At 47.5% G+C, this 22,393-nt stretch overlaps 1 protein-coding gene across 1 annotated transcript; it reads right to left on the bottom strand.

Annotated features, from left to right (window-relative positions):
- Positions 1-7,132: 7,132 nt before the first annotated feature.
- On the bottom strand, positions 7,133-19,225 carry LOC146173472 (uncharacterized). The gene is made up of 3 exons (XM_084583379.1): positions 18,678-19,225; positions 10,565-10,789; positions 7,133-8,069 (listed from the first exon to the last, which is right to left on the bottom strand). Exons 1-3 carry the CDS (start codon positions 19,221-19,223, stop codon positions 7,368-7,370), a joined length of 1,473 nt encoding a protein of 490 aa, XP_084439505.1. The 5' UTR covers positions 19,224-19,225; the 3' UTR covers positions 7,133-7,367.
- Positions 19,226-22,393: the final 3,168 nt, after the last annotated feature.

Below are 22,393 nucleotides of genomic sequence, written 5' to 3'. Positions count from 1 at the left end.
TACTTGAAGAAATCAAGAATTTTATAAAAGCTGCTTCGATGGTGCCAGAATGATCACAAAGAAAAGCAGATGATTGATGATGCTAATTCAGAAAGTTTTATTGTAATTAGTAAGATAATTGAAATAACAGAGAAAATGAAAAACTGTATAAAGAGGCTTCATAGTGTCCCAGGGATCGAAGTAAAGGCCAGTGCTAGCTGATGCTAAACAAAAAAACTCACAGTGGCTAATTGATCAATACTTAATGTCAATAATTGAAAATGAGGGATATTGAAGAGTTAAATGTGCTAAAATGCTCAGAACATATAGCAAATTCTTGCTGATGGTAATTACGAAAATTTAAATCTTGTATTTGATCACTATATAAATGAAATAAAAAAAAAATGAAAACTTCCGAAGTGCGAAATTGCTGAGAACAGAAAGCTAACGATTGATATCGTAAATCGGTGTATAAAAATAAAAAAAAAATGAAAAGGAAAGAAAACCATTTACAAGCAAAAACGTTATGCAAGTGTGAAAGCTGTCGCGTCATACTCTTAGGGGCGGAGCATGTGTGTCCTTATAATATTTGAAAATAAGATATTTTAAGCGTTGCAATTGATGTTCAGGGCGGTAGGCGGTGATTGAAGACTGGTTCGGATCAGCTCCCAAGTACCACCCAGGCTCCTTCCTGCTAAATTAAGCTCTATGCCTGCCATTCGATATGCCATATATGCGGCTGACATCTCTATCTTTGCAACGGAAGGTAATCTTGGACACATGGAAACATGCCTACAAGAGGCAGTGGAGGTGATGGTCGCTTACGCTGCGTACTGCGGTCTGCAATGTGCCCCCACCAAATCAGAATTTGTCCACATCCATCCTTCCCCTCGGGACGACACATCAATTCACCTTATACTCCCTTCGGGTCCGACTAGACAGGCCAAGGTGATCCGCATTCTTGGTCTGTTTATTCAATAACAACGCAGACCGGACATAACACTAACGAAACTTCGCATGTATGGCGACCAGGTGGGCCGTATGGTCCGCCGGGTTTCCAAATAAGCATGGGGGGTTACGAAGTAAAGCTGCCTTGCGGCTGGCACATTCATTCGTTACCAGTATATTCCTCTACTCAACCCCCTACCTTCACATGCGCAAACATGACGAGGATCAACTCGAGGTCATTCATCGCAAAGTTATCAAACGGGCTCTTGACCTCCCCATTGCCACATCCAACCAGCGTTTGTTGGACATTGGGGTGGTCAACACCTATTGGGAACTCCGAGAGGCCCATCTTTTCAGCCAATACACGCGCCTATCAGAAACGCCATCCAGTCGCCGCATTCTTGACCGACTACACATCCAATGCGCCACTACCTTTGAGGAACGGGTACGCGGGCCAGACCCCTGGAGACTCCCCCTAAGGTTCGGACACATTCCTCGTAACAAGTCACACTCTGATCATAATGGCCGTCGCCAGGCGCGTGCGGAAGTACTGGAGAGGCATTATCGTAGTCAACAATATGTATACTACGTGGACATTGCCGGTCCCTACCGTGAAAGATGGTTCACCGCGGCAGTGGTCCACAACACCAACCCAGTGGCAGGACTCACGTTCCAGTCCCACAACACAACACACGCGGAGGAAATCGCGATTGCACTCGTCCTCTCCCCCCCACAAGTAAAACACATCATTATTGACTCCAAGGGGGCCTGTCAGAATCATGATCTGGGTTGGATACCTCCTTTAGCCTAGCGCATCCTACAAAATATCTGTCGGTCCAGCGACCCTCAAACTTGTAATCACATCTGGGCTCCCGGCCATCAGGGACTCCTGGGCAATGAGTTAGCCAATCAGGCGGCGCGCGTGCTCTCTCCCCGGGCACTCAAACTTGCTCGGGATATCTACTCCGAGCCCACCCAATGTCTTATTACATTCAAAGAAATTACTACATATTATAAGGACAGCCACCGCCGTTTTTCGGAATCTTGTAAAGGTCTCCGGAGAGTGGACGAAAAGCTCCTTCTCAAAATTTTTACAAACATAATGCTGTGCCCGGCAGTCTTGAAGCACTTCAACACAGACTTTGATGGGGGCTGCAGCCTCTGTGGAGGGACCTTCTTGGACGTTTTCCACGTGGTCTGGGCCTGTCTGTCCAATCCCCACCGTTCCCAATCCTTCACTACCCACCCTTCTAGGGAGGCCCTGGAGGCGGCGGTGCTCAGCTGTCATGACCTACAGTCCCAGCGGACCTGGTCACCAGGGTTCGAGCGGCGTTACACGCCATTGGGTCTCCGGAATAGGAGCTCCACCTAGATTTGTGAGGGCCTGGGCCAATAGGGCCTTGGTCTAAACACCTCCTTGTGCAAAGAGTAAACAAACGTTTGTCATCACCACCACCAGGCTCCATTTTGTCTTCCTCTTCGCTGTCTTGCGTGATATGACTGTAGGATTCATTACGATATCAATATTACGTTGGTTGCTACATATTTCTTGCCACTCAAGAAAGGTCAGTCTGCATTCAAATTGTTTCGCGAAGTTAGCTGTTGGTGTTTCATGGGCAAGAGGTTTACACTCCTCTGTGTGTACCTATCTGTGCAGAAATGGTTTAGATTTGGTACTGGTGGCTGCTTCTGACTGTTCGAGACATGGGCTCTTTATGTACTTTTGCTTTATGTACAGTAGATAGCCTCCGCTGCCTCTTAGTCGATGCTCCGATCACAACAGCGCTTGACAATGGAGCAGTCGCCTTGGAGTATCCAGGCGAGATGCACCGTGAACTGTCTTCGTCTCAGAAGGTGCGAAGACGACAGACTGAATCAGATCACCGAGCAACAACGAAGTCTAGCCAAGCATCATAATGTTTAACATTTTAGCTTTTGTTTTGTTACTTAAGTTCAGCGCGGTTAAACCTTTTCCATGTTTTCCTTACGGCACAATTCAGGTGTCCACGGAGAAAACGTAAGAGATACTGCGCCGTCTCTTTCCTGAAAATCAATTTACATCCACATAAGTATTTATTAATACTATAACTAGCTTTGTTGTAGGGCGAGTGAGTGAGTGAGAAGACTTTATTTACACCGACATGGACTTCGGGGCAGGGGCTCAGCCAGGGGGAGGGTCTCCTTGCCGGCTCTCCTGCGCCGTGGCCGCAGAGAAGGTCTTGGAGTAAGCCTCCTCCGCCTGTTGTAGGGCGAGCTCGCTTACTTGGCCTTAGTCAAGATTGCCGCTTGCTCGTTAAGCCGGTGCTCCCGCCTCGTGTCGGCGCGCTAGCACCAGGCCATATTCTTTACAGTCACCCCCAGAAGAAGAGGGAGCCATCGCGGCGACTAAAAGGGACAATACGTCTGGGTCATAGTAGGGTTTTAACCAAGAGAAATAGAGAGTCTTACGCCGATGTCGTCGAAGGTCTGGTGACGGCATGATGGGCTCAGCGATATAGTTGACAGGTGAGTGCGCTCAAGAACGTGGTGTGGTTCTTGGTATTTTGACAGCAGCTTGGAGGAGAGGCCAGGTGGTGTAGAAGGCGCACGTAGCCAACACGGACTTGCGAAAGTAAGCTGTCGGCGGTGTGAGCAGCGTCAAAACGATTTTTCTGTCGCCCCTGGTCGGAAGACGTGAACAAGCGGGTGAGCTGCCTGCACTCCTCAGCGTGTTTAGAAGGTCGTGGCTTTTAATCGAAAAAATCGATGCCCTCCTCGGAAAAATTTATCAAATTTGGCGGCAGAAAACGAGGGCTTATATCTTTTGTCGAAAACGCGGTTCTTGCCACTGCAACTGCAATCACTAGTTGTCATGCGGGGGGGGGGGGGGGGGGGGTTGAAGGATGGTGCATAGGAGACACCGAGTAGCGACGCGGAGATGGAGGGCGGCGACGAACAGATGGATAGTATTGGAGTCGATGGGCTAGGAAGTCGGGGTTAGGGTAAAAGGCCGAGGAGCTTTGTAAGCGTATGCTCAGCAGCCAGTTTCGTTAAAAGAGGCAGGTCACTACGCGGCGGCGGCAGTGACGCATAACGTGTCCAGCGATGCCACAGGCGTAGCAGATTGGCAAGTTGTCTAGTGTTCGCCATGGTTGGAAACGTTGGGGCGCGGCTGTACAGCAGGAATGGGAGTTACTCGAGGGGGAGAACGAAAAAGAGTTAACACTTGCGGTGGCTGTCGGGCTACTTCAGCGTAAGTAAGCGGCGCTGCAACAATAGGCACACCAACAGAAGGTGCTGAAACGGGAGACGGGTAACAAACTGACGGCAAGGCCTAGAACACTTGCTGCAGGATGACGTGCTGAAGCCGCGGTGCCAAATTTGATGGCAGGCTTGGAACAGATGGAAGCAATGACAGCTGCTTAGCAACCTCCTCATGGACAAATTGCTGTATCTGAATCATGAGAGAACTGTTCACTTCTGTCGTCACGTCGATGTTAGCTGTCTCGGCTTGTGCAGAGGGCAAACAAGAGAAGATGCCCTTGACGCAGCTCGTCACACCTCTGGCACAGGTTGAAGATCTCGCTGATAGAGGTGGGGCACTTGGTTACAAGTATATGAAAGGCGTCGTCCTCAATGCCTTTGAGCACATGCTCAATGTGGTCAGCCTTTCTCAATGATGCACTGCACGGACGCGCTTCATAGGCCGAGGACGTCTTCGATGTAGCAGGTTAAGGTTTCACCAACTTGCTGGGAGCGAGAGCGAAGACGCTTCTCAGCGCTAAGCTTGTGCACGGCCGGATGCCCAAAGATGTCAATAAAGGCTTTCTTGAAAGCGGAGCAGGGGGCGAAGTCCGATTCGTGGTTTTTAAACCAGAGGTGTGCAACATGCGTCGAGTAGAAAACGAAATTTGTCAGCTTCATGCTGTCATCCCACCAGTTGTGAGTGCTCACCCGGTCGCATGAGGACCGCAAGTCCACCACATCGTGGTCATCCGTGCCACTGAAAATGGCAGGATCGTTCATCTACTACAGCAAGGAATTTACTACGCCATCTTTGCCACGTCTTTCGTAATGTGGCACATTTCATGCAGTGGCTGTCCCTTAGAAAAAGATTTGAAGCTTTGTACACCAAAAACCTAGATTTCTTTGATAGTCGCTGCTTCAATAAAAGTGCACCGGCGTCTTAGAGAATCGGGGAATGTACTTATTGTCAGCGTTTACTCTGCTCTTTTTTGCGTTATTAGACCTTTGAAATAAACGCCCTATGTTTCCTTGGAGGACCTCAGGAGGTGGAGTAAATTTTCAATAAGCACACAATTGGTCTATACAGCCAGTAAGCATGCCAGGAGAAATATTAATATCTGCAAAGCTTATGGAAGACCTTTCTAGCTTTCCATTAGGTACGGGTGCTACTTGGTGTATGCAAAATGGCACCTTTACAATAAGGTACCGCAACGGGAAGCTGAACCATTTTTTTAAATGACTGAGAATCTTGTTGTAGGGTTACAGCGACGACGGTTGAGTTGAAGTTTTCAGCTTTTGCTTACCAGCTGAAGGTCACTCATGACGGCAGATTAACGCACCTAAGGGTTTGGCCTAAATGTCAATCAAAGCAGTCGAAGAAAACTACACGACAATGCCGAAAATGCGTTTAAAGACGTAGTTTTGTCGTAATTTCAAAACGTTTTGTATTTGTGTACTGCTTTTTTAGCAGTCTTGCAGTTTTTTCTGTAGTAGTTTAATCTGATCTATAGTTCTGCAGCACTTTCCTGAGGGTACAATGAAAATTCAGATGTTACTACCGAAATCCTTGCGATCGCAAAAGGTTTCCGACAAATATCCGAACAAACATTCTATTACAATAGTAATGTTTGCAGTTCTTTTGTTGTTGTTTTTTTCAGTTTCAGTGGAAATGGTTATCCCTAAGACATTTCTTGAAACCACACGGGTTCACGAACGCTGAAATTGATGTCAGGGCGTCTGATTCCTTTAGCAGTGCACCACGTATTGGATGCCTACTATTGTTCTTTCATAACATGCAGGTCCATACTGATGACAGTTGCTAGGAGGAGGACAGCGGGAATTGAGGCCAGCTAGCTTATGAAAGTAAATGACTATTCCAAATATCCAAGCGGGCTTCATATTAACTTCCGCTGACTTGAAGAAAAGAATTTAACGTTCATACATGTAACACTCCTGTTGGGGTCAGCTTTGCCGAGAAGTAGAGATTTTGAATATATTTTACATCTGTCGGTTTGCTTACTTTATGAGATTCCCTTAAAGGGAATGCGATAACATTCGAATTCTAGAGCTGTCGCTCTACTCCACCAAGTATAAACGCGGGAACCACTGCAAGGTTCCCTCGTCGTGACGTTGAAGCTGAGCCAAGGTCAGAGTGGGACTTAACGTGTCAGCGACCAGATTCGTCAGTGTGGTATGCTTGGATTAGCTTCTGCAAGACCACATCATTTACTGACCACTTGACTGTGACTTACAGGCTTTGAACTTGAAAGATGATTTATTCTTATTGAAGTCAGAGGTCGCGCGATAGATGCGGGATGAAGGCAGGTAAAAACACAGTATTAGGAAAACCAAGAAAACCACAGCTACCGCTCGTCAAACTGGGTTTCACAAACTTCAATCCCTCTTTACTTTTTAGGTACATTTCCTTTGTGTGTTTGCGCCGGTTTCCTTGCTTCATTCATCAACACGTCACCACCTCCCGAGAGGTTGAGGTATAACCCCAAAATTATGTAGCAGAGCAAGGGAGTCATTCTCGAATATGACTCGTTCCGTTAATGGTACTCTGCAACTAGCTATTATTGTTCACGTGACCTCTGCTAGGTCATTCGTTGTGGCGTGTTTTAGACATCATAACCATTCTCAGCCAGCCAAAAAATGGTTTCTTTCACTGCAGCGGCTCTTGGTGTGATTCGAACTGTTATGAGACAGTGATAATTAAGAAATTATGCAAACTACTTTCGCCCTATTTATATTTCTTTGATTGTTCACTTTTCTGGAGGCTGCATTTTGCCTGCATTTTCGTGGAACTCTATGTATGTGTAAAAGTAACATGGGTACTTTCCTCGGAAGTGAGAAGACGTGAAGTGTGTATGTTTGCCAACAGTGATTGCCAATGATCCAAATTTGGTTGCTTACTAGCAATGCCTAGAAAGAACAACAGTCACTCATGCCGCGAATATTTTTTTTGCGATGCCTTTATTCAATTCTGGTCAGGGCATTTTGTCACACGCAGAAAAAAAAAAATCTTGGAAATCATGTTTTTTTATTTTAAAATGCATTATTACGTTAATGAACTCTCGGTGTAATTATGAACATGAGATTCTTACCTATAGGATTGAAACGAAAGATAGGTTTTTTTTTTTTAATTTTGTTTATCACGCATGCTTGTTTGCGCGAGATTTACCGCTAAGGTCAAAAAATGGCCAAGCGTCAAGCTACGCTGGGCGATTTATCGAGTTCCAAACAACCTCGTGGTCTTTATCTATGCGGGGAAACTCTGCAGCGCATGTTGTGCAATGGCACCAGTCGATGGTAACTAGCGGCATGTAATTGAGAAAGAAAAGCCGCAGGTCGTAGCTGTCCGTCGCAGCGTACCGGAGAGACGGCAGCGCCTCGACGAGACATCGTAAATCATCTCCAGTAAGTCCCAGTGCCGGCAGGTGTTTGTCTGTACCGAGCGTCAGGCGCTGAAGACTTGGGAAATGCTCTTTGTTGCAGCGGATCAGGAATGACGCGCAAAGCGCAGCGCCATCGAGGCGCAGAATTTCCAGTTTCGTCGTTGCCTTCAGAAGGGCGTTCATCACGCCCTCACAAACTTCACCCTCCTCTCTACAAAAGGAGAGACGAAGATTGACGAGGTTCGGCAATGAGATCGGAGGCATTTCTTGTTCGCCAGCCGTGAAGGAGCTCAAGACGAGAGAAAGGCTCTCTAGGTCGGGACAGGTCCTCGCGATAGCCGAGAGATTAACGAAGGTGACAAACTTGAGTGACAGGTGCTTGAGGTGAAGATGCATGAGGGCGCTTTCCAACAGGATCGGGAAAGGAATAACAGTGCCTCCTCGAGAAGCCAACGAGAGATCAGTGACTTCAGTAAATCTTTCAATAAGAGACATAGTTTCGAGGCGATCCGTGGTGACCTGCCAAGCAAAATGACAAAATCACTGGGGAGTTCAGTCATCCTAATGCAAATATGTTAAGAATAGGCATTCGTATTTGCTTTGCCTTGGATTGCTTCTGCTATACCTATATTCTCTTCATATGTCCTCAAATACTTTAACGAAGGAACACCGAAAGGGCAGAGTCGGAGCCTGAATTTGCAAGCAAAAGCAATGTTTCGACAAGTGGACTTGTCTTCGGCTGAGGCGAAGACAGTCCCCTTGTCGGAACGTCCGCTCGGCTTGCGAACTGAGCCTCTCCCCCTTTACCCTGTGCTCTTTCATACTGTGTAGCCAACTTTCAACTTATTTCTCTATGTTTATATTTTTCATGTATTTCTTTGTTCATGAACAGTTATTTGGCTCAATCTGCTCTGCGAACGGGTGCATACGTTCGCGCCTTGATATTTCCTGACTCTTCCTTAATTCTCATATTTGATGAGTCATGCTTATTATTTAAAATTTTCTGCGTCATTAAAACTGTTCCTAATTTCTTATGGCTCGTTGGTGGTAGTTTTCAGTTTTGCTGAGTCATTCTCAGTGACTTCTATGTCATCAAATTGACAAAATCATTTTCATTGCATTACGAATAAGGGGCACAAGACCACGAAAAAAGCGGCACCCTGAATATAAACCTCATTCCACCTGCAAGAAAAGCGGCATCCGAGAAAAATACTCGGATATAAAGAAAGACCCGGCATAAGGAAAATCCCTGTATGAAATAAGTTGATGGCTTCAAAATTCAACATTAATAACAAGGTTAATGGCAAATAGGCAGAAAGGCTGGGGAGGAGCATTTGAGCTCCGCCTCGAAGGGTATGACGCGACAGCCTTAATGCCTTCCGTCTGTGACTCCACATGCCTATTTCGTGTTCGCGTACATGACTCGACCCTTATAGGTTTGCGACACATGCATATTCCTTTTTCGCGTACATGACACTACCCTCATAGGTTTGTGACTCAAATGCCTATTCCGTGTTTGCGTACATGACCTTACCCTTATAGGTTTGTGACTCAAATGCCTATTTCGTGTTCGCGTACATGACTCTACCCTTATAGGTTTGCGACATATGCATATTCCTTTTTCGCGTACATAACACTACCCTAACAGGTTTGTGATTCACATGCCTACTCCATGTTCGCGTACAAGACCTTACCCTTATAGGTTTTTGACTCAAATGCCTATTCCGTGTTCGCGTACATGACACTACCTTCATAGGTTTGTGACTCCACGTGCCTATTCCATGTTCGCGAACACGACACTAACCTTATTGACCACCACGCAGGGACTATCGCACTACTTGTGCAAAGCAGGGCTTCTCCATCTATGTCGGGCGGTCATTTCCAAAGTGCGGTAGATTAGTACTATATGTGTAAGATAATAGAGGTACAAATGAAGGCATTACTTAATAAACTAGAAACAAAATGCACGCACGCGAACGAGTATGGGCAAGGTAAGCCTCATACGGAATGTACTGACACTGTCGTGTCAATGCCTATGTATCCTCCCACATTTAAGGCCGTTTATATAATCATAGGTGTACGCAGTAAGTGTCCGTCAGCAAAGGGCGCTATGCCGTCCCTGTCGAAGAATGACGTGATTTATTAATACTTGAATGCTTGTTTGAGGCAGACGGTGCAAAAACGCCTCTTTGTGCAAAATGACGTTGATGTGGCGCAATTAGTAAATAATGAGAGCCAAAAAGTTGATTCGACGTCGAAATAGCCATGGATGTCGATATAGTGTGCAGACGTGAAAACAGCGACGGACGTCTTAATTGTGCATAATACGTGAAAAGCGTCCAAACAACGTGCAAAAATGCTGCAGAGCTTTGATGCCGGCCCTCCTCATTTCGTTACAAAATCGGAAGGAGTCAGTCAAAAGTTAAAAGAGAAAAAAAGCTCTAAACAGAAAAATAGTAAACACATTAAAAAACGAAAACAACAAAAGATGAAACAGTAAACGCAGTAAAAACAAAAAAGAGCAAAAATAGGGGAAAACAAAAAGAACAAAATAGAAAAAGAAACGCAAATGAGTGCACGAACGTAATCACGGGGATGCGTACACAAGAACGAGGATGTAGACACGGACGGACGCTGATTTACCGCCAGCTTCCGTCCGTGTCTACCTCCTCGTTTTTGAGTACGCGTCTTAGTGTTTCCACTGGCACCCTTGTGATTAAGTTCAACATGCACCAACTGGCACAAGAGCTAACGTGAGTGCACAGAGTTGCACGAAAGGCTTTTGCCTTGCGGCACTTAAGACACACCTAATTGCCTCCAGCGAAGTTTTTGTTTTCAGAGGTAATGTGCCTCTGGAACGTAATGCATTCTGAGCTTATCGACACCTGCCTCTCTGTTATACCCTACTGTTGCTCCCCACTCCCATCAAGAACCCACGCCACTGGGTGTTCACACTGCGTAGTGAGTACTTTTGTGCGAACACTATAAACAACAGGGCTCCGATCCTTGGTTACCTCGAGACGTCTTATTCCTGGAAAGAGTGCCCGCGCCGTCATCATCTCCTCTAAAGTGATGTCGTTGCCTTGAGGGCTGTACGTCGCTCCGTCCAAACGTTCCATGCTCATCCCGAGAACCAGGCTGGGCGACGTGAGTAAAGGAGTGTTGCTCTCCAGCTGTACACCATAGATGAAATTGCTCATGGCCACGATATCGTGCATGGGTGCCTGCACCTCGGAGAGCTGGATAAAACGCCAAGACGAAAAAAAAAAAAAAACTTAAGTGGATTGAGGGCTCTCAATACTCGATTTTGTAATCCCAACCAGCGAAAATAAAAAAAAAATCATTGGCTGAAAAGATTATTTTTCTATAAGCTGCTGAGAATATAAACAAGACTCATTTTCAACATATTCTATGATACGGTGTTGAGGCTGTTTTCATTTTTCGTTTTAGAGTTTAGCAACAAATTTGTACCGCCCCACAGCGAAGAATCGCTTGCAGAGCGCGCTCTTAGTGCGACTGACCATCATAATTTAAGATTAGAATTTAAAACAACGTTTTTTGCGGTATGCAAGGCACATTTAGATGAAAAAAACGATAGAAAACAGTGCAAACTAAATATGGGTTGAGTGCACGAGTGCCCATGCTGGGGCTAAAAATTGTAAACTGCTTACACGGTAACATGTTCCTAGTTACTTATGGACAGAATCAGACAACTCACAACCAACGTTATGCTCTAGTATTCAGACATTGTGCTCTCCCGACTCGGACAAAGCAATCTTCAGCGCAACATTTCATCACTTTACTAATCTGCAAACTACTCGTCATCTATATCATTAAAGGCAAGGCAAAGGCAAGCCCATTCGTCGACTTGGTAACGGCGCTACGCCGACCGCTTGAGTTGGTAGCCAAGCTCTCACCGTAGTGTCACGTGAGGTGTGACGTCACAGCGTCACGGTGGTAAGACGTGGCTACTGGCCGTGCAACGCTGAAGGCTCGAAAACTAGAGTAGTATTGCTTTCGCAATACTAGAAGAATCGGGCTGCCCCTCGACCATTGTACGGTTTTCTTTTGTTTTGCGCACCCATCTTCTATACCTTGTTCTACCACGGATTCATTGCTCATCTTTTGTAATTTCACAACTGCCTGCTTTCCCATCATTAGTACCGTCCAATACTTTGGCAAGCCCCATTCTCCCTGTCTTGGTGCTGTACTTCGTAGTGGACCACTTTGCTTGCCCATATCTTCAAGGTGTTTGCTGCTAAATAGGCTAGCAAGAGTCAGTAATACACATATTATAACTAAGTTTACTGTGGTTATCACTACTTTTGAATTCAACAGAATGTGTGTGTCCTTAAGGCTGCTGAGCCGCAGTTTGGTACTAGTGCGTTCTGGTGCTTTATTTAACCTGTTTCTAGGAGTGCACCTCAGCGGTTGCAAACACAGGTATTGTAGAATGTGTTCCTCCGATAGGTTTTGGCTAATTGTGAGATGAAAGTGAATGCGTGGTTTGCTTGCACGGCTGTAAATGGTCTAAGGTCGCGCAGTGTGCTCTAAGCTTTTAAACGCGACAGCGTTAAATGTCACGTGACGCAGAAAATTTGGCGCCGTCGTTGTGAGCGAAAATTCGTGAGAATGATGCTGGAGGGTTGTAGCTGCCATGTTGTAGCTGCCATGTTGTAGCGATAACACGTGACATTAAAAAGTTGGGAGGAGCTGCCAACTCGGGTTACTGATTTCAGGTGGAAAGGGGGAATAAAAATAAGCATCTCAGTGCTCTTAGATGAGGAGTCAGCTACACTACTCCCAGGCCACCAGGCAATAAGGGAGTAATTATTGCGCTTGGGTGCAGCACATTCGGAAACTTCCAGTCCATTATTTGCGATAGGGAAAACCGATGCATCGGTTTTTCTAGCTCAAAACAAAAAGCAAAACCGCGAAATAGAAAAGAAAAATACATCGCCGGTGCACTCGCGTACCTTGATCGCTTATGGCACGTTATTTGTATGCCACAGTATTTGACACATTGCTTGACATCACAGTCGCGTGTCGAGACTCATGTCACTCAAGAAGCGAGAAAACGCCCGGATTGCCCGTAGAGGCCTCCAACTCTGTCTCAAAGCACAGTAGCATGTCTTCCGAAATAGGTAACGGGTCGAAACGATTCGAGTAGGTCGCTAATGCTAGAATTTTGTGCGTACCTACTTTGGCACACTACTTGTACTGTACGCATGCCGCAGTCTCAGTAATGCCCACATGGTAAGATTTCGCTCCATATACCAGTCCAATTAAATATATTGTACTGTGATAGTCATCGCCATCGACATGCACCTGTGCGTTGTGCGACGAAGACGAAGTACGCTGGGCTCGCCGTTGCAAGGTCCTGTCCTCACAGCTCTCCATCTGAGCTTCAATAAACGCCCTATTACAATTGGCGGAGGTGCCGGAAGCGATCCCGCCCAAACTGGAACTGCGAAGCCGTACACTATCCTCTACGACCGCCATGCAAGACACTTCGACGCTGCCGGCCGTTCCACCCACGATCATGTGTGCTGGCGTCGTGCGCCAGCGTGACCCTTGCCTGTTCAGCGGCACGGCCGATCAAGATGTCGACGACTGGCTGTCATCCTATGAAAGAGTAAGCACCTACAACAAGTGGGATGACTCATACAAGCTCAGTAACGTCATATTCTATCTGACGGACGTGGCGAACCTCTGGTTTCGCAACCATGAGGCTGACCTGTCATCTTGGTCGACATTTAAAAAGAATTTCGCGGAAGTGTTCGGCCGCCCGGCAGTGCGTAAGCTTCGTGCCGAACAACGTTTACACGATCGTGTTCAGCGCGCTGATGAGACCTTTACCAGCTACATAGAAGACGTCGTTGATCTCTGCAAACGAGTCGACCCGGCCATGCCGGAAGCAAACAAAATCCGCTACATCCTCGAGGGCATTTCTGAGGACGCCTTCCAGATGCTGGTAGCGAAAGATCCCACCAGCGTTAGTGAACTCGTGAAGCTTTGCCAGAGCTACGACGAGCTCCGCAAGCGGCGCGCTTCTAGGCGCCGCTCCAGTGTGTGCGACGAAGGCGTATCCGCATTAGCCCTGGGTGGTTCGCCAACTTCTGAAGGGAGCCCGCTGAATCAAAAGATCAAAGATTTTATTCGTGAAGAGGTCGCACGTCAAATCTCACTCCTTCCCCATTTTCAAGACTCGGGCCGCCTCGTTCCTGAACTGGCTCCATCTTTGGCCCCTGCTATACGCCGTGTCGTGCAAGAACACGTCGCTGATGCCTTGCCGTCCAACCCCGTGGTGCCGCCTGTGACGGCACCTCTCACGTATGCCCAAGTAACGGCTAGGCCACCACCTTCGCCCACGTCTGGCTCCTATGTGCAGGTCCCTGCCTACCGTTCACCGCCGCATGCTGAGCCTTCGTTTCAAGCCCCACCCTCAAGGTTCCGCCCACATCCTATGAAACCTTGGCGTACTACGGACAACCTTCCGATTTGCTATGCCTGCGGTCGGCCGGGCCATGTTGCGCGCCTTTGTCGCCAGCGCCTCCAACCTTCACAGCCTGACATTCGATTTTACCCGTACGATACCGACTCACGCTCGCAAATGATTCCGCCCGGTTCTCAATTTGTCCCACAAGATCGCCAAACCTATACCACTCGTCGATCACATTCTCCTCGGCGCCGATCGCTTTCTCCAATGCTGCGACGTTCTACCAGCACCGTTGAGGGAAACTAACAGTCGCAGTTCCGGGGGCAAGAACTGCGCTTGTTTCGAATTCCTCAAGTCCTCCATGCCGTCCCGCTAATGTTATCAAAGTTTCTGTAGAAGGCGCCACAGTTCTCGCTCTCGTCGATACCGGTGCAGCCGTCTCCGTCATCAGTGAAGCGCTCTGCCGTCGAATTCGCAAAGTGACCACTCCGATTTCCGACTTTTCGCTCCGCACCGCCTCATCACAGTACATTCACCCCTCCGCATCTTGCACAGCCCGTGTGCTCATTCAAGACGTCTTGTATCCCATCGAGTTTATTGTTCTGCCGAACTGCTCGCATGATATCATCCTCGGATACGATTTTCTATCGACTCATCAAGCCGTTATTGACTGTGCTCGTGCACAAATTGCCTTCGCCCCCCTCTGTGATGCCCCCTTCTGTGATACCCCTCCCCGCACTGCAAAACTTCTCGTCGCCCATGACACCGACATTCCTCCGTTCTCTGCTGCCCTCGTACCACTGTCTTGTGAGTGGGTAACTCCTTTGACTGCGATTTTTACACCTTCCGAAGCCACCTCCCGTCATCCCTGCCTCCTTTTTCCGTTCGCTGTTCTCGAAATTCAAGACGGCAAGAGTGCACTTTACGCCTCGAACCCATTTTCTTGCCCAGCAGTCCTGCTCCGTGGCGAATGCATTGGACGTCTTGAAGAGCTTGATCCCAGTCATATCACCACTCTTGCTGACTCAACCCCCTCCTTCGACGTTAGTCTGTGCTCTTGCGATGTTGCGACCGCTTCGACGCCCTCCGACGTTGTCCAACATGCTATTGATGCTGATCTTCCACTTGCGCAACGTGATCAACTTGTCGCCCTCTTGCAGAACTTCGCTTCTTCATTCGACTTTCCTCAAACTGACTTGGGCCGCACGTCTGTCGTAGAGCACACCATCGACACCGGTAAAACTGCACCTTTGCGCCAGCGCCCCTATCGCGTCTCGGCTTCGGAGCGCCAAGTAATTGCTGATCATGTGGACGACATGCTCCGTCGGGGTGTCATTCGGCCATCCCACAGTCCCTGGGCGTCTCCAGTTGTGTTGGTACCTAAGAAAGATGGCTCCTTCCGGTTTTGTGTCGACTACCGCCGGCTCAACAAGATCACGCGCAAGGACGTCTATCCTCTGCCACGCATCGATGACGCACTAGACTGCTTGCAGGGCGCCGAGTTTTTCTCCTCGTTGGATTTACGATCTGGCTACTGGCAGGTGCCAATGGCTGACGCTGACCGCTCTAAAACTGCCTTCATCACACCAGATGGATTATATGAATTCAACGTCATGCCCTTTGGGCTTTGCAACGCCCCGGCCACATTTGAACGCCTCATGGACACTGTGCTTCGTGGATTCAAGTGGCGAACCTGTCTTTGCTATCTCGATGATATCGTAGTCTTTTCTACCGATTTTCAATCCCACCTGCTCCGACTGAAGGACGTTCTCACTTGTCTCGCTACCGCCGGCCTCCAACTGAATCTGAAGAAGTGCCGCTTTGCTGCTCGCCGACTAACAATTCCAGGTCATGTCGTTTCTAAGGATGGCATTCTTCCCGATCCCACCAAACTTCGTGCAGTTGCCGAATTCCCACGCCCAAAATCACTGAAGCAGCTACGAAGTTTCATTGGCCTATGCTCCTACTTTCGCCGCTTCATCTTAAATTTCGCCTCTATTATTGCTCCTCTCATCCAGCTCCTCTCCGGTAGCTCCGACCTCTCCGCATGGACACCTGCTTGTGATGACGCCTTCAACACTTTACGCCGTCTTTTGGTTTCGCCTCCCATCCTCCGCCACTTCGACCCGAATGCGCCAACTGAGATTCACACTGACGCTAGCGGTATTGGGATAGGCGCCGTTCTCACCCAACGCAAACCTGGTATCCGAGACTATGTGGTGGCGTACGCAAGCCGCACCTTGACCAAGGCAGAGTCCAATTATTCTGTTACGGAAAGAGAATGCTTGGCCATTATTTGGGCCATCGGCAAATTCCGTCCGTATGTCTATGGCCGACCATTTTATGTGGTCACTGATCATCACGCTCTGTGCTGGCTGGCGTCCCTCAAGGACCCGTCCGGCCGCCTTGCTCGCTGGGCTCTTCGCCTCCAAGAGTATGACATTCGTGTCATATATCGCTCAGGCCTCAAGCATACTGACGCGGACGCTCTTTCGCGCTCACCGCTGCCTCCCTCTTCGTTGCCTGATGAGATCTGCGCCTACGATTTGTCTTCGCTTGCCACTATTGACATGGCCACGGAACAGCGGCGCGACCCGTGGATATCTACACTTCTGGACTTTCTTTCAAGTCACTCTCCAGGTCGTCTGTCTCGGGCGCTTGCCCGCCAAGCTCACCATTTTTCAATTCGTGACGGGCTGCTCTATCGCCGCAATTATCTTCACGACGGAAGGAAGTGGCTTTTAGTCATCCCCCGTCATCTCCGCGCCGAAATTTGTGCTGCTTTCCATACTGATCCCCAGTGCGCCCACGGCGGAGTGTTGAAAACCTACACGCGCTTGCGTCTACGCTTCTTCTGGCGTGGAATGTACCGCTTTGTCCGCCATTTTGTCCGCTCCTGCCAGTCTTGCCAACGCCGAAAAACTCCTCTCAAGTCCTCTGCTTCGTTGCAGCCGTTGCCCTGTCCTGCCCGTCCGTTTGATCGTGTCGGCATAGATCTATACGGTCCCCTTCCTACAACTTCAGCTGGCAACCGCTGGATTATCGTGGCAGTGGATCATCTAACCCGCTACACTGAGACATCATCATTGCCCTCTGCTTCCGCATGCGACGTGGCTGCCTTTATTCTGAAAAACCTGGTTCTTCGCCATGGTGCCCCTCGCGAACTGCTCAGTGACCGCGGACGCGTTTTCTTATCAGACGCTCTTGAGGCTCTCCTGAAAGAATGCCGCATCATACACCGCACCGCTACCTCGTACCACCCTCAGACGAATGGACTGACAGAACGTTTTAACCGCACTCTCGGTGACATGCTGGCTATGTACGTGAACACCGACCATTCCAATTGGGACGAAGTTCTACCGTTTGTTACTTACGCATATAACACCGCGACACAGGCCACTACTGGATTCTCTCCATTCTTTCTCCTTTACGGGCGCGAGCCACCCTGTACTATGGACACACTTTTTCCCTACCGCCCTGATGTTTCCTAATCTTCCCCGCTATCCGATGCCGTCACGTACGCAGAAGAATGCCGTCAGCTCGCCCGCTCTCTCACAACAGAAAATCAGTGGCAACAAAAATACCTCCGTGATACCGGCGAATCTTCGCCATATCTCCCGGACACACTGGTGTGGCTCTGGGTGCCCTCCACAACCCCTGGCCTTTCAAAGAAGTTTCTTGCTCGCTACCACGGGCCATATAGGGTCCTCCAGCAAACATCTGCAGTCAACTACGTAGTTGAGCCCGTCACGCCCTCTGCGGACTTGCGTCGCCGTGGTCGTGAAACAGTTCACGTGAACCGATTGAAGCCATTCTATGACCCCGCTGTGCTTTCCGCGCCATAAGTCGCCAGGATGGCTCCTTTTTTTACCCGGGGGGAAAATGTACTGTGATAGTCATCGCCATCGACATGCACCTGTGCGTTGTGCGACGAAGACGAAGTACGCTGGGCTCGCCGTTGCAAGGTCCTGTCCTCACAGCTCTCCATCTGAGCTTCAATAAACGCCCTATTACAATATTTACTGCTGGGGCAACGCCTAAAAGTAGTGGATGCAAAAAGTATGCACGAAGGCGCGAAATTCCACGCGGAACAGAAAATCTCATTGGAGATCTAGCCTTTTATGTTGTGGGCGTCGAATGCCTGGTTGGACCCAGTATGTTACCGTCGCACGCCTTGCAAAGTTCAAAAAAGGACGAGCGGTGTCCAGTCACCAGTCTAGAGAAAGGCGCAACTGTTCGGAGGTCACTGCTGAAGGCTCTCCCTAAGCATCGTACGTCGCATTTTTATCGAGCCTGCAGTATCTACGGATTAAGAGAAACATCATTTTGCGCACTTGGTTATGAGCAGCTAAAAGGAGCTCAGTGACTGTAGCTGGAGTGGAGCAGGGAACTCTCCAGAACTTGCAGCGCTGGTTTTGAATATGTGGATACTCACTACCTAAAATAGGCTAAGTTCAATTAGCTATAGACTGCATGATCTCTTGAATTCCTCGACATTGTGTCATGAAAAATGAAGAATGCGCCACTTCAGGCAAGCCGCACATACAAACCACAGTCGTTATACATCGCCTGATTAACTTCTTACATTACTCTTCAAAAAGACGGTATGTAAAACAGCAAGCCTAAAAACAATGACGAAAATAGAATGCATGGAATAGTGAAAGGAAGATTATTAGAGGGATGCTTACATGAGTACAGCAGTAGACTAACGCGTATATGGTATCTGGTGGCAGGTAGAGATGGTCCATTCCTATGGCAGCAGTACTCCCGATGAGTCTCTTCAACTGCGACAAACTTGGGGGTTTGTCCCAGGATTTCGGCAGCGTTTGCAGCTTCAGGTCGTGATGGAGAACCAGGACTTCTACCGACCGGAACCAGTCCACCAGATTTACTACGTAATCGCGGTTGTGAACGATCACCAGTGTATTTGCCTGGGCGAGCACCTTTCGGGCTGCGGATGCAAGTGATTTGCAAGAGCGAAAAGCGGCACAGCCAGCGAAGAGGGCCGCATCGACTCGAAGCTTACATAAGATTCTTTGGTTGGCAATGAAGCTTTCCGTAGTGGTCCTGATAAGCTTTCCCCTATCTTCGAGGTGCAAGCCTCTGGGTAACTGTGCAGACGCTGATTTCTTGTAAGGGCTCCATGGTTTGTCAAGCTTCAGTACAATGTGGTCTTCAGAGCCGCACACCTTGTCCGGGTCACCGAGTTCGAATATGACGTCTGCGGCGATCATCGTGTGGGCTGGATAGAATGACGGGAAAAATTATCACACAATTTAACACGTTTGGGCCTATGCAAATGTGCTAGGAACTGCTGGTTTTTTCTGTTGTAATAGCTGTTGCTTAGCAGTGACTGACAAGATGTGGATGTTCAGTGCCTGCTCCGAAGGTGCAGGCACTGAGTCAAGTCAAGGTGAAAGGGGAGGTCATGGTCGGTCATTGGTCTGTCACAGGCTAAGCTGTAAAGACTTGCATTTTAATTACTCGCCCCAAGCCTCTTGGTAGTGAATCACGAAAAGCTGAGCAAATCAGATCGGCGGCACACGCAATTCCAATGCTCTGCTTAGCTCATCCTAGAAGTATACTTTCAGCACACTAAAACAAGCAGAGCGTCGAAATAGGCAGCCTGACCTGCTTTCAGCTGGAGGTTTTTCCTAGCAACCTTGCTGCAGGTGCAAAAAAAAAAAAAACTGACACATCTAAGATAGCCACAAAACAGGTGACAAGCCTGCAATAATAGTGCAACCTCCAGATATGTCGCTTCAGCGGTAGTTTTAATATCCTAATTGTTATGACAACAACAATTGTCGCACATGCGGCCGCGAAGCGCCTCATGCGCACTCAGCAACCGAATTAAATTAATGACATGCTATGAAAGAAGACAAACACTCACGGCAGTCTCCTCCGAGCTCAGCACAAAACTTGCTGCGTACTAATGTCCACAAAAGGTTGGCATCTATAATTGGAAAAAGTACGTGCCGCGAATGAAAGGCATTTTATCGGGAGGGAGGGACTTTGTCCGCCTTCAGGTATCTAGAAATGTAATCGCATGCGATGAGATCACCACATAACGGCCTTTCAAATGCGTTTAATGAAAAAGATTACATTATCGCGGTTGTTATCACGAGTACCGGGTGCTTTACAACCCAATAAATGCTATCTGTCAAATGAATGAGTGTGGTAAATGAGCTTTATGAAACATCGTCTGCCATACACGTTTGCTTAATAGCTTGATAATGTGAATGAACAAGAGTTGTTGATCTTCCCTGATGAAGACGTGCACAGCCATAGGTAATAAAGGCAGAAGATCATTAATATGCGACGGTAGCAAGCTGATGAAAGCATAGCTATGAAGCGAGAACTCCAACAAGAGCATTATGGATGTCATAGGTGCCACTGTTAATATAAACAGTCCGAGCAGGAAGACACAGGACAAGATAAAAGGAAGCCACAGGACAAGCCATAGGTGCCACGTCCCTTGAAGGTATACGGTGTCGAAAATCACCGCAAAAAATAATATGAAATAAAACGTTTCAAACCATGTTTTCTGGGTTGAAAGTAATGTCGCAAGCATTTACAATTTCTAAGTTTATATTCCACGAAACAAAAACGAAACGGGGACCGGCTGTCGCAACCAAATTTTATTTGTTTATTTTCATTTATTGATAATGTTAGCCTTTTTCAGACTCAGAGAGGAGAGAGCTGCCAAATATATATATGGATGTTTCATGGAACAACTCTGTGGAAACAAGAATATCAATGCAGCAAAAAAAGATAATCAAAACAGGAAGTGCGGCAATATTCGAAGAATACCAAGAAATTATATTTGTTAGGCAAAGCAAGAAAGGAGGTAATCTGTTTCGCGCTTAAGCCAAATGAGCGCTTTTAAGACTCTCGTGACATATTTTGCAGTAGTTTATAGTTTTTTTGCAAAATTAAAATACAACTATAGACTACATTTTTCACTATTGGCTTTAAAACGAAGTGTCAGTAGAAAGGATGCAGAAAATTCTGATGAAAAATTTGAACTAGGCGTCTTCCTACGTAATGTGAGTTATTTTGTTACGGACCTTAGATAATAAATCTCACAATAAAAAAAGCTTCCAAGAAAAGGCGGTGCTTCTTCATCGTGCAAAGGAGCCTCTGGAAGAACTAAGTTGGCTTTTCCATGAGTGCTCGTTCTGAGCGGGTTTGCTTTTGCACTGGGTGAGAGTTATGCGCCTGCAGCTGGTCACGTGATAGTATTCCTTTAAGCCTGCTAGTACTGGTTACAACCCTAATAGCAGTACGCATAAGCCTAAGACGAGGAAATATTTATTCACCAAATGGAATACTCTGAGATATGTAACAAGCGCAAACTAGATTGCACTGGCAAGTTAAAAGAATGTACGCTTGATTTACCTAATGATGCTGAAATGCAAACTAAGGAAGTAGAGCAGAAAAAGGGCGCCCAAACCTGTTGCACAGCTGTTGGAAGCCGCACTAGATTTACAGGTTGGGCATTGGCTCGCGCAAAAAGTCGACAGACAGTTGAAAACCAGAATAGAAAAGCTGGATAAGGCGATGGAGCAATCAATGATGCATTGCTGAAGAAAATGCTGGTGCCAAATATGTGCTAGCATGAACGGACGTGTATAGGCAGCAAAGACATTTGGCTGTTGCACAAATGACTCATAGATTCGGAGTAGACCAAATCGGCGACCACAAAAATCTTTGCCGAGTTGTACACGTTTTTCAAGAGGAAAATGACAGCCTCATAAATGCTTTAAGGAATATTGTACAAGTGCCCACAAGAATCCTGCCGCCTTTCCGAGACATACCAGTGCAAATACAATCCAGCCCTGGCTCAGGATATTTCACAGCCGGTAGTAAGCACGCTACTTAACACGTTAAATATTATGGCAGCAAGAGGTTCTTGGAAATCTTGACGATGGCTCTGCATCCACAATAACACAGCCCTGCGGCACGTATTGCCACATAGGCAGCATCCAGACAAGCTTGAAGCAAGCTAAGGTGATTTTCATTGTCAGGTCAGCAAAGAGTCTCCGCGCAATAAATCTGAGACCAATTTCGTTAACATCATGCTTGGGCAAGGTTTTTGAGCCCATAATTCTCAGTAGATTTAACACATATGCAGGACCTTAGGAACGGTTCCCGCATACACTGATTGGTTTAGACGCAAGTAATACTCTGACTAATGCAGCATGACCTTCTAAGCAGTGGCCGAACAAAATTGCATTTCTGCGCATAAGTCTGGTTATGAGGGGCAATGGCGAAAGCTACTTCACAGGACTAACTGCTTCGTCATTGTCATCGCAGCTATCATCATCGCCAGTATCGCTACTATCCCCATTATCAGCTAAGTGCACTGTCACCGTCATTACTACTCTCATGATTATCGTTT

Source organism: Amblyomma maculatum, chromosome 11 (assembly GCF_055883805.1).
Source record: "Amblyomma maculatum isolate TAMU_Amacu chromosome 11, ASM5588380v1, whole genome shotgun sequence".
NCBI lineage: Eukaryota > Metazoa > Arthropoda > Arachnida > Ixodida > Ixodidae > Amblyomma > Amblyomma maculatum.
The sequence above is the reverse complement of the archived record's forward strand: the minus strand, read 5'-3'. Positions and strand labels throughout refer to the sequence as shown.